Source organism: Ochotona princeps, chromosome 13, assembly GCF_030435755.1.
Source record: "Ochotona princeps isolate mOchPri1 chromosome 13, mOchPri1.hap1, whole genome shotgun sequence".
NCBI classification, from domain to species: domain Eukaryota; kingdom Metazoa; phylum Chordata; class Mammalia; order Lagomorpha; family Ochotonidae; genus Ochotona; species Ochotona princeps.
In genome coordinates this window covers 47583320-47602305 of record NC_080844.1, presented here as the reverse complement: position 1 = coordinate 47602305, position 18986 = coordinate 47583320, and the positions used below count along the sequence as shown (strand labels likewise).

At 47.3% G+C, this 18986-nt stretch overlaps 1 protein-coding gene across 3 annotated transcripts in view; it reads right to left on the bottom strand.

The window, feature by feature from the left end:
• SUFU (SUFU negative regulator of hedgehog signaling) overlaps window positions 1-18986 on the bottom strand; it is a 101894-nt gene that overhangs the window by 71770 nt on the left and 11138 nt on the right. For all 3 annotated transcript variants that reach the window (XM_058671939.1, XM_004579901.4, XM_004579900.4), the window contains exon 3: window positions 3979-4115. In XM_058671939.1, coding sequence (XP_058527922.1) covers window positions 3979-4115 — 137 coding nt within the window. The remainder of the gene's footprint in view (window positions 1-3978; window positions 4116-18986) is intronic.

The window sequence follows — 18986 nt, the reverse complement described above, 5'->3', positions numbered from 1 at the left end:
GGCGCCCATATGGGATCCCGGCGTGTCCAAGACAAGGACTTCAGCCGCTAGGCCACCGCTCCAAGCCCTATCTAGAAGTTTTATCAACCACTTACAATCTTTGATTTAAAAGTCACATTTAGCAGTTGCAGCACAGCCATGAATCTTTACTGTGTTGGTGAAATGAACCCTTGCAGCACCAGCATCTCACATGGGTTCCAGTGCAAGTCTCAGCTGCTTCACTTCCCACCCAGCTCCCACTAATGTGCAGAGGAAAGCAGAAGCCATCACCCATGTGAGAGACCAGCCTCCCACTTTGTGCCTGACCCAGCCCCAGGTTTTGTAGTCATTTAAGGAATGAAGCAGAGGATGGAAGATTACTTGATATCTCTCTCTCTCTTTCCCTCTCTCTCTCTCCTCTCACTCTTCCTCTGCCTTTCAGGTAAAAAAATAAATAAATAAATAAATAACAAAAAGGAATAAAGACATTAACTCTTGTGAATCAACCCTATTTTCCCACTGGCTTGCACTGTAATTTTAGAACATTTCACATTCTAGAGGTTCCATCTACTTGACTCCCACTTTCACTGGTTCCTAACACATTTTACATATTCTGTTATCTTTACGTAAGAAAGTACTCAGATGAATGCCACAGCTTAAGCACTGGGAAGGAGCTGCCCAGTTTCTAGAGTCCCCCTTTACCAAACCATGTCAAATCCCACAGCAAGAACAGTCTATATTTCCAACAGAAGTTCTACACTGGATATGGTTTCAGGCACAGCAAGAAGGGAGAGGGTGACACAAAGGGCTCAGGCAGCAGACTCCTGGCACAGTTTGGAAAGACTCTGCAAACTATATTAGAACACAACCAAATTACACGGGCCAGCTGTTTCAACTGCTTAGGAATTCTACTTCCTCTATCCCTATAAATGATACTTCTTGCTGGTCAACATCCTTTAGAGCTTTCACACTATTCCCAGACCAGCTATATCAGAATCTTCTGGGAGGATGGTTAAGAAGCAAGCACCTCAGGAGCCAGGCTGGAGTGCAGGTCTCACAGTGCTGGGCTAGTCTCTCACACCTAGAAGTTTGCATGAGCCAGGGATGGGGGAAGGTTGGGCAAGGCTAAGCTGCAGCGCCCACCAGAGTTGGGACTGGGGGTGGGCCAGGGCGGGCCAGGGCGGGCCAGGCCAGGCTGCAGCATCTGATGATAAAGGCCAAAGTGGAGGATGGGCTATGCTGGGCTGGGTCCCAGCAACCACTGGTATACGCAAGATCTATGGCTGGGAGCAGGCCTGGTTGGGGAGCTAAGGGGATATCACGGCTGGGTTGAGTTTCCCACTGGTAAGCGTGAGAGCCAGATTGGGAGCAGTGATCTGGGAGGACATGACTTCAGTATACCTCAGCATGGCTGTGGACTGGGTCTCAGGTACGCCAGACTGTGCTAGACTCTAGTACTCATTAGTGCTCATGAGAGTCAGGGTGGGTATAAGTCAGGCTGATCTAGATCTTGGCACCTGCTTAACCATGTCTGGTGTTGGATCAGGCATGGCTAGGCTGTAGTACCCAACAGTAAGAAGTGGAATGGGTGTGGGCTGGTCAGACAAGGCCGTTGTAACTGCCAAGACAGGAGGTGGACCAGCTGGGGCCAAGCATTCACCAGTCTGAGTGAGCTCTGCCACTGGGAGGTGACATGACAGAGGAGCCTGAGGAACTCCTCTGTCAGGACACAGTCCCTGCAGGTGAGCACAAGAATCAAGTCTAGGAGCAGTCCAGACCAGACCAGGTTACAGTACCCACCAGCATATGTGTGGCTTAGGTATGGGGGCGGGCCAGGCTTGGCCAATTCATAACATCCACTGGCAGATTTGAGAACCAGGACAGGTGCAGGACAGGCCGGGTTGGGTCACAACACCAACCAGTTCATATTAGAGCCAGGACTGGGGGCAGTCCAGCCTGGACTAGGCTGCAGCACTCACCAGCATGAGCTGGAACTCGGGGCAGACCAGGCCAGGCCAGGCTACAGCACCAGCTGGCAAATGCCAAGGTGAAGCAGGTCCTGCCAGACTGGGCTGTAGCATCTACCAGCACACGTAAGACGCAGGGGTGGGAACGAGCCCAGTACGGAGGCAGCGAGGACTCACTTGCTAAGCCACTGCTCCTGTTGGTGAGTGTGAGAACTGGGACTGGGAGCAAATCAGGCTAGGGAGAGCTACAACACCCCATTGGCCTGAATGTGAACTGGGTTAGGGAGAGAGCCAGGCTGGGATAAGCAACCATATCCATTGGTACATGCATAAGCCAGAGTAAGTACAGGCTGGTCGGGCTTTGCCACAGCATCAGCTGGCAAGTACTGTGAATGGGGACAAGTCCTGTCAAGCTAGACTTCAGAACCACCTGGAAAGTACAAGATCTGGAGCTTGGAGTAGACCTAGTAGGGAAACTGGGCACCTCTCTGACGGGCTGCAGCTCCCACCAGTGAGCATGACAAGCATGAGAAGGGTGGTGGACTGGGCTGGACAGGCAGTAACATGCACTAGCATTTGTGGGCTGGATAGTGGGGTCGGTTGGGTTGAGCTAAGCTGCAACACCATTGGCATATACAGAAGTTGAATGGGATGTGGGACTTATCAAACCAGTCTGCTGCACATACTGGTATGCACAGGAACCAGATCTGGGCATGAGCCTAGTGGGGATTACTGGGAGTCCCCCCCAACTGGGCTGCAGTTCTCACTGGTGTGCATTAGAGCTCAGTATATGGTGGGCATGGTTGACCTGGGCCATAGCAATTCATTAGTTTGCATAAGAGATGGAGCCCAGACAGAGGTTTGGGGATCCGCATGGGGAAAAGCTCCCCCAGAGGAGCTCACCAGCAGTGCACTCATGACCCACTGCAGCCTCCAGAAAGGGACTCTCTTAGGGATCCAGGGTGGCAGAGGGCAACTGTGACTCTTCCTTAGGTCTGACAGGTACTCTGCTAACAACTGATTCTCAGAGATCTGGAACAAGGGCAGAGAGGTCCAACCTAGACAGGACTATTGCATCCTGAATTTACAACCTACTCAAGGCATGACAAAAAGTCACGATGCCTAGAGAAGCTACAAGATCTATGCTTCTCCAAATTTCGTCTATATCTAGAAGTATGTGGGAACATCATTCCCCTACCTCAGGATTCTGAATGAAGTGCCTCCAGGAAAATGTGCTTGCAAGAAGGTGGCCAAGTGCAAGTGGCCCAGGGACACCACTTCAAAGAGACACTGGCCGAGATACTGCACTGCACTTCACCAGTGAGATCAAGGAACAAGTAGTGAGCTATTGAGTGAAAGAACAACAGTGTCAGCTTTCGCATGAAAGGTGCTGCAAAGCCTGAGCCCACATGGAAATTACCTGTAAGGTATCAGCCATATAGAAACATGGGGATGATCTGAAAGCCTTCATGAGACACATTGTCACTGAGATCTTTTATCCCACCCAAGACAAGGAGCCGCATGAGCCAAAGCAGCAAGGCCAAGGGCCCCAGAACAGAACTCCCCACCAGGGTCTACTCCAGAGGGACTAATTCATCTGAATCCAACACTGTTCCTGACCATTGAGGCCCACCTGCCTCTAGCTCCCCCTTAACAGCTGTGAGGGAGCAAGCTCCTGGAAATACCTTCTCTCTTCCACTGTGAACCCAAGCTCTGGGAAAGCTCAGGGCAAGCGCAGCATGGACACTGCAGCCCCAGAAACTGAGATAGTCACGGCACAGGAGCTGGAACGAAGGCTCCAGCTAACAGGAGCACCTGCAGCTTGAGGGCATAGTGACTGATCCCTTTCCACTATGGCCCAGGCAGCTTTCACTCGGGCTGCACCAGGCAGAGGACCGCACTTAAGGGAGAAGCAGGGTACGGTACTCCTAGGAAAGGTCATTCCTCAGACAACAAACTATAACTGCAAGGTCCCAAAGCCAAACGGGCTCATGGCAAAAGGACCAGCACACAAGGCAGCTTCTGGGCTTACCTGACTGGAACACGTATCGGGCCAGCCCCTGCATTAGCTCTGCTGGCCACGTTGGTGGGGCAGACTCCCCTGTTTCTCTCTTCAGACGAAATGTTAACTCAAAGCCAAAACCGCTAGGTCCATCTGTTCCTGTAAACCTGAAAGGTATCAAAAGAAAATGTTTTAAATTCAACTGAAAGCCTAACCAATGTTCCCTAGGTTTTTGGTTTGGTTTGTTTTTTGGTCATCTCAACATCCAAACCTATTCAGAGAAATTTCTCCATGTCTGAACCTTTGGGATGGGAAGGATCTTGAAAGCCTGTAAAGAATCAGGACTTGCTCCTTGCCGCTTGTCAGCTGAGGGCCTAAGAGTTTGGCCTGACCAATCCAATTCTCCTATTAGCACTTAGAATGATGAGTTCCAGATTTTGTGATTCTAGAACATTCCTTTTTGAAAAATGAGGTACCACTATCAAAAATCTTCCTTAATTTTGACCCTTATTCCTTGAAGCTGTTTGAAGTGCCTACTGGGTTTGTACCTCCATATCCTATGAGTCACCAAGACTGTGCGTTCTGTGAGGACCCTGCCACACTAAAGCACGATGCTGGGGCTGGACTGGTTGGCCTCTAAACTCAGCATTTACGGACAGTTTCCAAGTTCAGTGTCAAACACTGGTATGTACTTGCACCCATATCTGTTCTGAAACACAGCACCTCCCAAGCACTCATCATGTGTACTGGCCCCACAACCAGACACTCCAAGTGTACTCTTCAATCATTGTAGCCTGGAAGGAAGTATGGTGTGCTTGCCCCAGAATGGTGGCCACAACTTAACAGAGTGACAATGAGACCAGGGCAGAACGCCTGCTTCCCCATCTGCTTGAAAACACTCAAGGACCCTGAACCTCAGGAAGTCTGACATGAACTTCTGCCAGGAGAGGCAGGGCCTGGGTAGTGAGGGAAGTGTCTAGGGAAGAGATCCTGAGAGCCACACAAGTCTTGCCAGAATGGGAAGAGTTAAGAGTTAAAACATGCTCATGACATAATTTCCAGTAATTATATCTTATACAAACATGAGCCACAAAGATTATACACATGTAAACTTGTCAGCATATAAACACAAACCATAAGCTAAGCTGACAGCCAGCACCTCCTTGCTAGGATTGGCGTTCAGGGGCAAGAATTCTCAAGGGCAAATGAAGTAGTAATACCTGATCCTGGAATTCCACGGGGGCATCTTCCCTTCATCATCATCACCCTCAGAGGCCAAGAGACCGGATAGGGATTTCAAAGTTTCAGGGGATGACATCAGTCTTAGCCTAGGCTTTGTGTGCCTGGTTGAACCCATTCCCTCTCTCTTTCACAGGAGGGAAATTACTTCTGAGAAGCTAAGTTCTACAAGAAGCGGAAAAGGCATCCTTAGAAATAATCCTCATCAGACCCAGGTACATTTACAGGACATGTCCATGTTTGCAGTTTCTCCAGGAATCTAGCCATGTGGAACACAGTACCTTGTGAGGGTACACATATAAGATTTGGAGAGCAAACTGGAAGGGCAAGCTTGGAGGGGCACAGCATAAACCACTTCCTTCCAGAATTTCCCTGTTTAGGGTTAGGCCAGTCCAAGGAGGTGAAGGGACCAGCTATGCAACCCGAGGAAGGAAGAGCTGCCTCCTGGGGCTGCAGATTTGGGATGGAAACGTGGGGGTAAAAGTTAAAAACTCTGCAAAAGGATGCGGGCAACCAGGGCAGAAGGAAGATTTCAAGCAGCTGCCAATTAGAGGCAGCTTTGTAAAAAGTATTAGGCCATTATTACAGGACTTTCATCATAGGCCAAGAAAAATACACAATTTCTAACCACAAAAACTTGAGGAATGGACTAAAAGGAACCCCTTCCTCATGTGCTGTCCAATGGGGAGAACCCCCAGAGGCAGATAAATCATTGAGTCACATGCATCTAGACAGCTCAGCTCACTAAGAACTGTGGGGACACACACTGTGGGTGTACATGCACGCACCTGCATGTATATACCATCTGCTTCTATGCGCCAGGCTTCTGGGCCAGCTCTGTGGTAGGCAAGCCATCTCTCTCCAGGTGATGGGGAGGGACAGGCCAAGCCAGATGGTCTCCACCTGCATTTGATTACCACCCACTAAGCTGGCTGGACACAGCTTCCAAACTCTGAACATGAGTTTGGAATGGCCTAGCCTCAGGATAAACACACAACCTGGAGCCTGTCAGAAAAATTCTTTTTCAAAGCAGGCTACCCAGGCAACAGGCAATTGACAAGGTCATTCCATCTTTAAAGTCTCCTGGAGCGGTCTGGCTTGGACTGAACTTGCTCACGCAAGGGTTTCTCCAGCCAGAGTGGTTTTGTCTGGACGGAGAATGAAGCCCCATGGCGGGAGCAGCTGTCTCTCTAGTTTCAAGAATGGAAAGCGCAAGAGGGAGCTGGCATGTGCTGCAGAAGGTGGATCTAGGTCAGGGGAAAGAATTTTCTGACACAGGAGGCTGCTTAAATACTGGCTGGCAGTCAGTGGGCCAATAGAATTTCTCCCTACAGTGCTTTTTAGAGGAATAGAGACTCTCCCCAGTCTGGCAGGGTAGGGGTGAGAGAGTCCAACTGTCTTGTTACAGAAGGATGGATGAGATGGCCTCTCAAGATAATTTTCAGTTTAAGAGCCCCTACACCTGCTCACTGAGGTGTCCAAGGGGCAGGCTGGCTTTGTCCCAGGAGTTTGGCAGGCTGACACAACGGCTGTGCCAGCCTTGATAGCAACATCAAAGCTTCCAACAGAATAGTGTGTGCCTGAATCTCAGACACACCTGCCTGACCACTGGAACCTGCCCAGAAGTCACAGGGGCATCAATCAGCCTCCAATATACAAAATGACCACAATACCCAGGCAGAAGAATACAAACCCGGGGGAGATTTTCAGAGGATGGGGGAGCTCATACAGCTGGAGCACGGAAGTGCCTAAAAGTGGCATCTCATGCCCAACATGACTAACTACTAAGATGCAAATTAAAACTACAGTGCAGAGCAGGCACTTGGGGAAGCAGTAAGGACGGCACTTGGGAAGTCTATATCCCACACCAAACAGCCTAGTTCAAGTCTGAGCTCTGCCCCAATTCCAGCTTCCTGCTAATGAACACCCCAGGAGGCAGCAGGGATGGTTCAATTAATTGGGTTCCTGTTACCCTTGGGGGGAACCTTGACTGAGTTCCCAGCTTTGCCCCTAATCATTGCTGAATCTGGGGTGTGAACCAGCAGATGGGAGTTCTCTCTCCATGCATCTCATACATGAAACACCACCATAGCAAGAAACCACTATACACCTTCTAGGACAGCTAAAAGACAAGACAGACGATAACAAGTACTGATGATGATGAATTTAGAATGCCTGCATGCTGTTGGTGGGAATACAAAACAGAGTTCAATGGTTATCACACAACTCAGAAATTTCACTCCCACCTATGTATTCAAAGAACTAAAAACGTGATCACACAAAAACTTATCCACAGCAGCATTACTCATGAGAGCAGCTAAAAAGTGGGAACAATCCAAGTGTCTATCAACTGAGAAATGGAAAAACAAAATATGATATATCTGTACAGGAAATGTTGGACAGTAAGAGAAATGGTACATTTACACCTGCTATATAAGGATGGCCCTGAACACATAATGCTCAGTGAAAGATAGCAAAGAGCACATGTTGTATGATTCCATTTATGTACATATCCACAAGACAAATTCACAGAGACAGAAAGCAAATCAGCACATAGCGCAGGCTGGCACAGAATGGAGGGAGAAGTAATTGCTAATAAGTACAGGATTTTCTCTTTAGGGTGATTGAGATGTCTTGGAATTAGAACATCGTAATGGTTTCATAATCATACTAAAAACCACTGAATTATACACATTAAATAGAAAAATTTCATAGAAAAATATCTGTACATATATAAATATATGCGTGTATATTAATATATATCTGTATATATAATTTTTTGAAAAATTTAAGCTGGCATCTCACATCAAAGCTTAAGAAGGCAGGCTCAACCATGCCAAAAAAATCCAGGTCATGATCTGGCTACCTATTAATGAACACTATAATGTACAAGACTGAGGACCTGGGCAAAGTGGTTTTCCAATGTTATAGCATTCAACTTCAAACAATCCTATAATTCAGCCACTGTAGTATACATTACTTAAGTAATACACAGAAAACACTGAGGGAGCTTACATGATGCCCCACATGACAGAGCAAGCAAGTTACAGAGCTTTGACCTGAGGTCTATCTGATTTCAAAGCCCATTTTTTTCATGGCTGTGTTACCACAAGCAAGAAATTTAACCTTGCTGCGCCTGGGATTTCTCATGAACAAAATGCGAATATAGAAGTAAAAAATAACTATGTTGTAGAGTTACTAGAATTAAACATTTAGAAACAATGCTTAGAATACAGAAAGCATCATATACTTCATTTTCAGTAAGTTAAACAAGCCAGTCACAAAACACTACACATTTCATGGTTCCAGAGATGCAATAAATACCATAATATCTTATATCAATCACATGCATATGATACCACAAAGTCCAAATAGACATATCTATAAAGAGAGAAAGTAGATTAATGGTTTCCTAGGGTGAATGCAGAGTATCTGCTAATGGGAATGGAGTTTCTTTTTTAGGATAACAGAAAAATTCTGCAATTAGATTATGGTAATGGTTATATACACTGAATATGCTTTCAAAGAGTAAGAAACTTACACTTCATTTTAATTTGTTTTATAAATTTTATCTGAGAGGCAGAGAGAGTTCCCATCTGCTAGTTCATTCCCCACTTCCCCACAACAGCCAGGCTTAGACCCAGAGCCAAATCAAAGCAGGAGCCAACAACCCAATCCAGATCTCCCCACATGGGTGGCAAGAACCCAAAACTACATGAGCCGTCATTGGTGTTCCCAGGGTATGTATTAGCAGGAAGTTAGTGTGAGGAGCTTGGGCCAGAAATAAGACCCAAGGACTCCAAAGGTAGATACAGGTATCTTTTCCTTTCTTTTTTTTTTTCCTCTCAGATTTATTTATTATTACTTAAAAGACAAATTTATAGAAAGAAGCAGACACAGAGAGAGAAAATCTTTTCATCCCAAATGGCAGCAACTACCCAGAACTGAGTCGATCTGAGGCTAGGAGCCAGGAGTTTTTTCCAGGGTTTCAGTGTTGCAGGGTCCCAAGGACTTGGTTCTCTGCTTTCCCAGCCATAAGCAAGGAGTTGTATCAGAAGCAGCCTTCTGTCTATGGGAGCAGAGGGGCCAGCCTACATGGGATGCTGTCATTTGCAGGCAAAGGATTAGCCTACTGAGCCACCATGTGTTTCCCTTGGATGTGAGGATTTTTTTTTTTAAAGATTTATTTATTTTATTACAAAGTCAGATATACAGAGAGGAGGAGAGACAGAGAGGAAGATCTTCCGTCCGATGATTCACTCCCCCATGTGAGCCGCAACGGCCGATGCGCGCCGATCCAGAGCCGGGAACCAGGAACCTCTTCCAGGTCTCCCATTTGGGTGCAGGGTCCCAAAGCATTGGGCCGTCCTCGACTGCTTTCCCAGGCCACAAGCAGGGAGCTGGATGGGAAGTGGAGCTGCCAGGATTAGAACCGGCGCCCATATGGGATCCTGGGGCTTTCAAGGCGAGGACTTTAGCTGCTAGGCCACGCCGCCAGGCCCGTGAGCATTTTTTTTTTAAGATTTACTTATTTCCACCAGAAAGTGAGATCCACAGAGAGGAGAGACAGAAAGATCTTCCAACTGACTACAACAGCCAAAGCTGAGCCAATCCGAAACTTAGGAGCCACGAGCTTCCTCCAGGTCTCCCACATAGGTGCAGGATCCTAAAGCCTTGGGCCGTCCTCCACTACCTTCCCAGGCCACAAGCAGGGAGCTGGGTGGGAAATGCAGCAGCCGGGATATGAACCGGCGCCCATATGGGATCCTGGCACATACAAGGTGAGGACCCCAGCCGCCAGGCTACTGCGGTGGGCCCAGATGTGGGCATCTTAACCAGCATTTTAGTTACTGTGCCAGCCCACGGTTCTGGGCTCAGAGCCTGAGCCTGAAAAGCAGCGGAACAAGGGAACGAGAGATGGCAGATTCTTAAACTTGGGCTCCCTGGGAATTCTGGGGCTCCCAGTGTGAACTAAAAATAGAAGTTGTACAAAACTTCTCTACCCTGGGACCCTCAACATGATGTCAAAGAGAAGGGCAGTGAAGTGGGCAAGAATACAGGCTGCAGAGCCTGCTGAGCCCTCACCAAGCCCAGCTCCTTGACACTCTGGATAACTGGAGGGCAGTTAAGCTCAACACGGAGTCACCGACCTCCAAGAGGGGCGGGTGGCTTTCAGGGGCTGGCAGACTGTCTGGCTCCCAGCAAGCACCCTCCCAGGGACACTGGTGTTGATCTTCCTTGGTACTCACTAGGAGTAGTCCCTACTATCATTTCTCCCCTTAAAGTATCAGCAAATGCTCCCAGTTTCCCTGACTTCTGCTTCAGTTCTTCAAGAGCTTTCAAAATCTTCCAGCACTCAAAACTGACCTGAGACTGAGTGCTACCAAGCTTTGAGTTACAGCCACTAGAGCAGGATTCAATAAATGGTTACTTTAAAAAACAAACAAAAAGGGGGGCCCGGTGTGGTGGCCTAGCAGCTAAAGTTCTTGCCTTGAATGCTCCAGGATCCCATATGGGTGCCGGTTCTAATCCCGGCAGCTCCACTTCTCATCCAGCTCCCTGCTTGTGGCCTGGGAAAGCAGTCGAGGACGGCACAAAGCCTTGGAACCCTGCACCTGTGTGGGAGACCTGGAGGAAGTTCCTGGCTCCTGGCTTCGGATCGATGCAGCACTAGCCACTGCGGTCAATTGGGGAGTGAATCATTGGACAGAAGATCTTCCTCTCTGTCTCTCCTCCTCTGTGTATATATGACTTTCTAATAAAAATAAATAAATCTATCCCCCTTCACCTCAGATACATAAATAGTATAATAAAAATAAATACTAAAAAAAATATTTTTTTAAAAAAAAAGCAGAAATGATGGTTTTATTTTCAGCAATTCAAAATTCCTGACACTTCATTAGTAACTTGGTATTATTTAGGGATAGCCACAAGTAATTAGTAAAATTTTATTAAAATTTTTTAATTGCTTGTATAACAGACTACTGCTCTCAGCATACTAAATTAATTTTGTATAATCTCAAAAAAACACAAGGCAAGGCAGAGAAGAAGGGAGGAGAAAAAGAAGAAAAAAAAAAAAAAGGAAAGAAAAGAAGGCCCAGCACGGTAGCCTAGCTGCTAAAGTCCTCGCCTTGAATGCTCCAGGATCCCATATGGGTGCCAGTTCTAATCCTGGCAGCCCTGCTTCCCATCCAGCTCCCTGCTTTTGGTCTCTGACAGCAGTCAAGGATGGTCCAAAGCCTTGGGACTTTGCACCCGTGTTGGAGACCTGGAAGAGGCTCCAGGCTCCTTGCTTCAGATCGGCGAGCTCCGGCTCTTGCGGCTGCTTGGAGAGTGAATCAACAGGTGGAAGATCTTCCTCTCTGTATATCTGACTTTCCAATAAATAAAATAAATCTTAAAAAAAAAAAAAAGGAAAAAGGAAAGATGGAGAGATAGACAAGAAAAGCCCATTAAGATGATTCCCTATGGGCCTGGTGTTGTAACCTAGTGACTAAAGTCCTTGCCCTGCATGCGCCAGGATCCCATATGAGTGCCGGTTTGTGTCCAGTTGCTCCACTTCCTTTCCAGCTTCCTGCTTGTGGCCTGGGAAGGCAATGGGAGATGGCTCAAAGCCTTGGGACCCTGCACCCATGCGGGAGACCTGGAAGAAACTCCTGGCTTCGAATTGGCTCAGCTCTGGTCGTTGCAGCTGCCTGGGGAGTGAACCAGAGGATAGAAAGGTTTCTGTCTCTTCTTCTCTCTGTAAATCTGCTTTTCCAACAAAGATAAATAAATTAAAAAAAAAAAAAAAAGAAGAAAAGATTATTGCCTAGGGGCTGATGTGATGATACGACAACACAGCAGGCTAACCCTGCACCCTGTGATGCAGCTATTCCTTACTGGTACTGCTTTGGCTGCCGTACTTCTGATCCAGTTCCTTACTAATGAATGGCCTGGGAAAGCAGAGGAGGACGGTCCAAAGTCTTGGGCTGCTGTACCCAAGTGGCAGGCCCCATAGAAGCTCAAGGCTCCCAGCTTCAAACTGCTCTGGCTCTGACCATGGTGGCCATTTTGGTAGCAAGTAATAGTATGGAAGTTCTCTCCATCTCGCACTCTCTTTTCTCTCTCAGGAATTCAAACTTTGAAGTAAAATAAATAAATAGCTTAAAACAAACAAACAAACAAAGACTCCACTCCCACATTCTGAGCTGGGAGTCTGATTTGGCTTCCATGCAGGTGGTGCCTTTGAAAAGAGAGTCGCAGACACTCTCTTTCCACCACTGCATCCCATCCAACCAGATTCAAGAAATACATACACCTTACTCAAGCAGATGGCGACCACCTTCCCACAGCATTCCTCAATCCTAAAAACAGTAGCTCCCAGGACTGATTCAGTTGAGAATCTAACCAAACAAACGCTCCTGCCTTCTAACACTTTGGGGAGCTTACCTCTGTCCTGGACTTTCAATGAGTAGAACACTCCTAGACTCATATATTAAATTTAAGATAAGCCCCAGGGGCAGGAGATCATTCCTTGTCGGGGGGAGAAAGCCCACAGTCAACCATCCCCTGGTGGAGAGCTGCTGTCCCTTCTTCCTTCTACACCCAAGTCCCCCAAGAATAAAAAGGTCAGCCTCTTTGGGGGTCTCAATCAAGTGTGGGACATTGTAGAAACTTTGAGAGCGGCTCCAACTCTTGGTTTTGGCTTAAAGTAAAATTTTGAAAAGGTTTTTTTTCTTTTTCTGTTTTGTTTTTTGTTTGTTTTAAAGGGGCAGGCATTTGGTGTAGCAGTCAAGTTCCATTTGGGATGTCTGCATCCCATTTTGGAGGGCCTGGTTCTTCACTTCATATTCAGCTTCCTCCTAATGAGGACCCTGGGAGGCAATAGTTGATGGCCCAAGCATTTGGGTTTCTGATTACCATGTGGGATTCCAGGATGAAACTCCTAGTTCTTGACTTCAGCCTGGTACAATCCTGGTTGCTGCAGGCTTTTGAGTGAGTGAACAAGAGATGGAGGATTTTTTTCTTTGTATCTCTGCCTTTCAAACAAAATAATACTTAAAATACTAGAAAAGGAGCCAGGACCATAGCACAGCAAGCTAAGCCTCCACCTGTTGCACTAGCATATTATATGGGAGCTGGTTTGTGTCCCGGCTTTTGATCCAGCTCCCTGCTTACAGCCTATGAAAGCAAAGCAGGATGGCTTAACTGCTTGGGTCTCTGCAACAATGTGGGAGACCAAGAGGATTCTTCTGGCTCCTGGGTTTGAACAGGCTCAGCTCTGGTTATTGTGAACATTTGAGGAGGAAATCAACGATATACTATCGCTCCTTTTCTCTTTAACTCTGCCTTCCAAATAAAAATAAAACATATTAAAAAAAAAAAACTAGGGCCTAGTGTGATTGGCTAAATCCTCACCTTGCAAGTGCCAGAATCCCATATATGTATCAGTTCATGTCCTGGTGGCTCCACTTCCCATCCTGCTCCCTGCTTATAGCCTGGGAAAGCAGTAGAAGATGGCCCAAAGCCTTGGACCCTGTACCCATTTGGGAGACGCAGAAGAAGCTCCTGGGTCTTGGCTTTGGAGCAGCTCAGCTCCAGCTACTGTGGCCACCTGGGGAGTGAAATGACAAATGGAAAATCTTTCTTTCTCTCCTTTTCTCTGCCAATCTGCCTTTCCAATAAAAATGAATAAATCCTTAAAAAACTGTTTTTAAAGACCAAGCCAACGGCAGCCAGAGCACAGTCGGATCTGGAAAATAAGTTGCTTTCTGTACACAGGTGTGCAACTTGAGGGTTTCTTGCTCATCAGAGCAGGGCACCTGCCCCAGGGCCTTTTCCCATCCACTACCCTCTATGACTGAGTAGACAATCGCCTAAGGAGGTGAAAACACCTGAACCAGGATAATGAGAAGAAAGAAATCTTTCTAGCATCTCAGTTCGCCAAGGGCAAGCTCTGTACTTTTTGTGTCTTCTGAGCAGGGGCACATTTTGAAGAAAGGCAGTAACATTGCCACTATTGCCCAGAGATAACCAGTCCAAGACATTCAACAAGCAGCCAAGACAGTATAAAAAAAGCAAGGAGCTTTCCTTTAAGTCACTGTCAGAGTTTAATTCCAATATTTTGAAGCCATTTCTTTAGAGTTACTTCAGCTACTTCCTTTTTAGAGAAGTATAACCATTACTCAACTTAGTTCTCCTGCCTTCGCACCAGCAGAGCTCCCAGCTGTTGGAAAAGCTTCCTACAGCACTGCTCTGGTCCCCACCACATCATTCCTTTGCTTCCATCAGTCAACAGGGATTTATTGAATGTCACATTCTTTACTTTCCCTTCAAACTCTGTAACCTCCCTTTGCCTTCTCTTATTCAAGCAATTGATGTCCTGCCACCGAGGTGGGAGACTTGCATTAACTCCGGTGCTCCCAGCTTTGGCTCTGGTTCATCCCCAAATGTTGCTGATATGTAGAGAGGAAGGTAATGGAAAAGAACCATACATGCTCGCTCTCGAATAAATACATAAAATTTTTAAAAACCTTTCAAATAGTTGTTGATATAATGGGGAAACATCAAAGCCTAAAAGATATACATCTGTCCCCACAGCATGCTTAGGTTTTAGAAGGAAGAAGAGGAGACAGACCATAAACAAGCCAAAGAAGTGACATAAGTTGGGCAGAGACAAGAGCTTTAAAGAATAATGAGGCAGGAAAGGGAGATTACACATCATGGAAGGAGTACAGGCTTCCTGTTTCAAACAAGGTTGGGGAAATCCTGAGAGAAGACACTAGAGGAAACACCTAAGAGGGCAAGAGTCAGCAGTAGCACCTGCAGGTAGAGCTTTCCTGCTAGGGGAGAGTAAGAGCACACCCCTGAGGCATGCAGGGGAGAGGCAGGTGGATCAGAAGGGAGAATAAGTACACACATCCTGAGGCACACAGGGAGCAGCAGACTGGTCAGAAAGGGAAGAGTAAGGGCATATGCCCTGAGGCACGCAGGGGAGAGGCAGGTGGGTCAGGAAGAGGGGAACAACAGCAGACCAGGGCACTGCAACAGGCTGCAGAGGACATGGTAGGCATTGGCTGTGGCTTTGAATCACGTGAGACCAAAAGTCATTAGAAGACTCTGGGCAGAGGTGACTGCAGGAGATATTCTGGACACTGTCCCCAAGCAAAAAGCTAGCAAAAAAGTAAGGCAACCACATTTGTCAAGTTCTTGCAAAGTTCTGACTCTAAAAACTCCCCTCTCAACTAGAATCTTTCTCCTGGGTCTTTCTTCTATGCAAAAAGTCCTAGTTATAGGGATGAAAAATTGCCAGATTGGCTCCTGGAGGGCAAGACTCCAGCGTGTCTGCAACCTGATGCATTGGAAAAGCTGGAGTGTGAGGAGAGGTGGTGAGGGAAAGTCACGGTATTGCCTATTGGTTTGCACTACATTTTTTTCCTCTAACCAACCAAACTTTTCAGAAGTATTTAAGAGACAAATCCATCACAGGCAGAAAGGATAGCCAGACAAAATTCCTGGGACCACAAGCCTCAGCCAGGCCCCATCCCACAGTAGTTACTCCTCCTAACAGTTATGGCTCCTGAGCTCCTGGGCACATGTTAAGAGGCCAGAGGCTGGTGGAAAGGAGGATGGAGGCTGGTGGCAGCTTTCGAAGTGGGTCGGGCTGGGTTAGCTGGTGAAGCCTCTGCCCAGCTGTCTGTCCCCTTACTGCTGAAGGACTCGTGGGAGTCCCTGCCCCACGAAGAAGAGAGAACCAACGCTGTGGATGAAGGGTTTTACAGAGGATGATGGAATCACACATGTGCATGCTATACACACACACGTCTGCTGAGAACCCCATCATGCCTGAGGTCTTCCATGGCTACAAAAAAAAAAAAAAAAGAAATTCCCCTCAACATGTAAAAAATCAGCAATCTGGAGCCTGAGATGCAACCCAAAGGGGCAGCTCCAGCGTCAAGAGGGTTACTAGGTCCCTGCAAGCCCTTGCCCACCCGTGCCAAGACCAAGGGCACCCCTATCTTCCCAGGTGGGCCAGATCTCTGCCCTCAGCAAAGAGCTCCACTGTTGCACAATCAGGCATCCTACAACTAGGCTTTCCTAAGGTCCGTGAGCCTGCAGAGCCAGGCTCTAACCTGCTGCTCAGCAGTGCATGGGCTAAAGACTATAACCTGCAGGTGACTGAGTGAGCTATCATGGTTACCAGCCTCACAAAAGCTTTGGGAGGAAAGCAAAGATCCAACTGGATGAGGGACCAGGCTCCCACAGAACAGGTGCATATAGCAAAGGCAAGATTCCTATTGGAAACCCCAGTGGATAAAACAGCAGGTTAAAAAGTTCTTATAAGCCAAGCTTTGAGGAAGGAAAAAAGGAGCATTTTTCAACAGCAGGGGACTGAGGCCATGTTAAATAACAAGTGGAAAAGTTAATCTGTATCCAGTGTTTTAATAAGTAACTCATGTGGGTGCCCAGCTAGGAACAACTCCAAACCCCACTGGACATACCTGCCAGGAAGCCAGCATTTGCAGGGCAGAGCCTAGATCTCCTGTGGAGGTAAGATGTGGACTCTTCCACCCACGGGGCTGCCAGCATTTAGGCTGGTTCCACACAAAGGCCTTTGGAACCAGTCTGTAGTGTAAAGCAGATGAGCTGCCCCACAGGAACCCCTGCGCCTGAGTTCAAAAAAATACTCTCCAATTAGCCAGTCCCCTGCATGCCTGGGTTAGGTCCCCTGCAGCTTTTGTCCTTCCACAGAGGCTAGTGGTTATCAGAGGAGGCCAGAATCGCTTCTTGGCCTTTTGGCTAAAATCAAGTGTAGAGGAGGCTGGATATCCTGGCAGAGTAGCACTGAATTCACCTCCTCCACAGTCGCACGTATTTTCACATTCCAGTCCATGAGCTTCTTTGCCACAAAGGGAAAGGCTAGAGTAGAAGGCTTCCAACAAGCACTGAGTAGCTATGGCTGAGCTGGCCAACACCTCCCAAACGCAAGGCAAGTGCAACAGATGGGGCCATTTCGCCCACTGAAGTCGGGGCCATCTTTATTTGCCTTCCCAGGTGCATTAACAGAGAGTTGGATCTAAGCCTAAGTCTGAAGTGGGTGCCTAACTGTTGCAACACAAAGTGGTCCCCAGCATGTCTATTTAGCACCTCTCCCATACTCATCAATCTCTTAAAGGAAATAAAAAGTATAGAATCTTTGGTGATAGATCAAAAAATTAAACTATAATTTAGTAGCATTGTTTTCATTGTGTTTACTTCCATAATTACCCATAAATTGTAATGTGATACTGGTTTCCACATGCGGCAGCAAGCTAAGCATATACATTCAAAAAAGAAACATGCAAAATAAATAATACCATAGGTGGTAAAAATCATTAAGATGGCATTAGATTTTTTTTTAATTACAAAGTCAGATATACAGAGAGGAGAGACAGAGAGGAAGATCTTCCATCCGATGACTCACTCCACAAGTGAGCGCAACAGCCAGTGCTGTGCTGATCCAGAGCCGGGAAACTGGAACCTCTTCCGGGTCTCCCACACGGGTGCAGGGTCCCAAGGCTTTGGGCCGCCCTCGACTGCTTTCCCAGGCCACAAGCAGGGAGCTGGATGGGAAGTGGAGCTGCCGGGATTAGAACTGGCACCCATGTGGGATCCCGGCGTGTTCAAGGCAAGAACTTAAGCCACTAGGCCACGCCGCCAGGCCCTAGATTTTTTTTTTTAAAGATTGTTATTTTGAGCTCAGCTTAATGGCTCAATTGGTTAATTCTCTACCTTCAAGTCCTGAGATCTCATATGGACACTGGTTTGTGTCCTGGCTGCTCCACTTCCATTTCAGCTCCCTGGTTGTGGCCTGGAAAAGCAAAGGAGGATGGCCCAAGACCTTGGGACCCTGCACCCATGTGGGAGACTGGGAAGAGGAAGTTTCTGGCCTCAGATCAGTTCAGCTCTGGCTAATGCAGCCTGGGCTATGAACAAGCAAATGGAAGATCTTTCTGTCTCTCCTTCTCTCTGTAGATCTGCATTTCCAATGAAAATAAATAAATATTTTTAATATCTATTTTGGAAAAAGCAGATTTATAGAGAGGAGTTGGACTGGGCCAAAGCCAGGAGCCTGGAACTCTTTCCTGGTCTCCTATGTGGCTGCAGGGGACCAAACACCCGAGTCATCTACTGCTGCTTCCCCAGGCACATTAGCAGATAGATGGATCACAAACATAGCATCCAGATTCTATAGATACCCATAGAGGATGCTGGCACTGCAGGCAAAAGCTTAACCCACAGTGCTGACCCTCCCACTGTAAGACTTGTAAAGTCTCTTTCAATCATAAAAATGACAGCTGGTGCCAATGGAACTTCAGGCCCCTTCTCAAATTCCTCTCAACTTCACCTCCTTTTTGGAGCTTCTTCCAATGCAGCAGCCTGACAAAAAGTCACTTCCTCCACTCTTCTAAGAATATATTCTACACACATGGACTCCAGTATTTACTCCTCAATATTGTAACCATCCCCCTTTATTAAGTATCTGCCCTTTGAGATAGGAATTGTGTATCCCCAAAACATCTATTATGATATTCTGTGCCCAGTACAAACAGGTGTCTAACAGACATGGGCTTAGAAAGTGAACTGTGGGGCCCGGCGGCGTGGCCTAGCAGCTAAAGTCCTTGCCTTGAACAGGCCGGGATCCCATATGGGTGCCGGTTCTAATCCCCGCAGCTCCACTTCCCATCCAGCTCCCTGCTTGTGGCCTGGGAAAGCAGTCGAGGATGGCCCAATGCTTTGGGACCCTGCACCCGTGTGGGAGACCTGGAGGAGGTTCC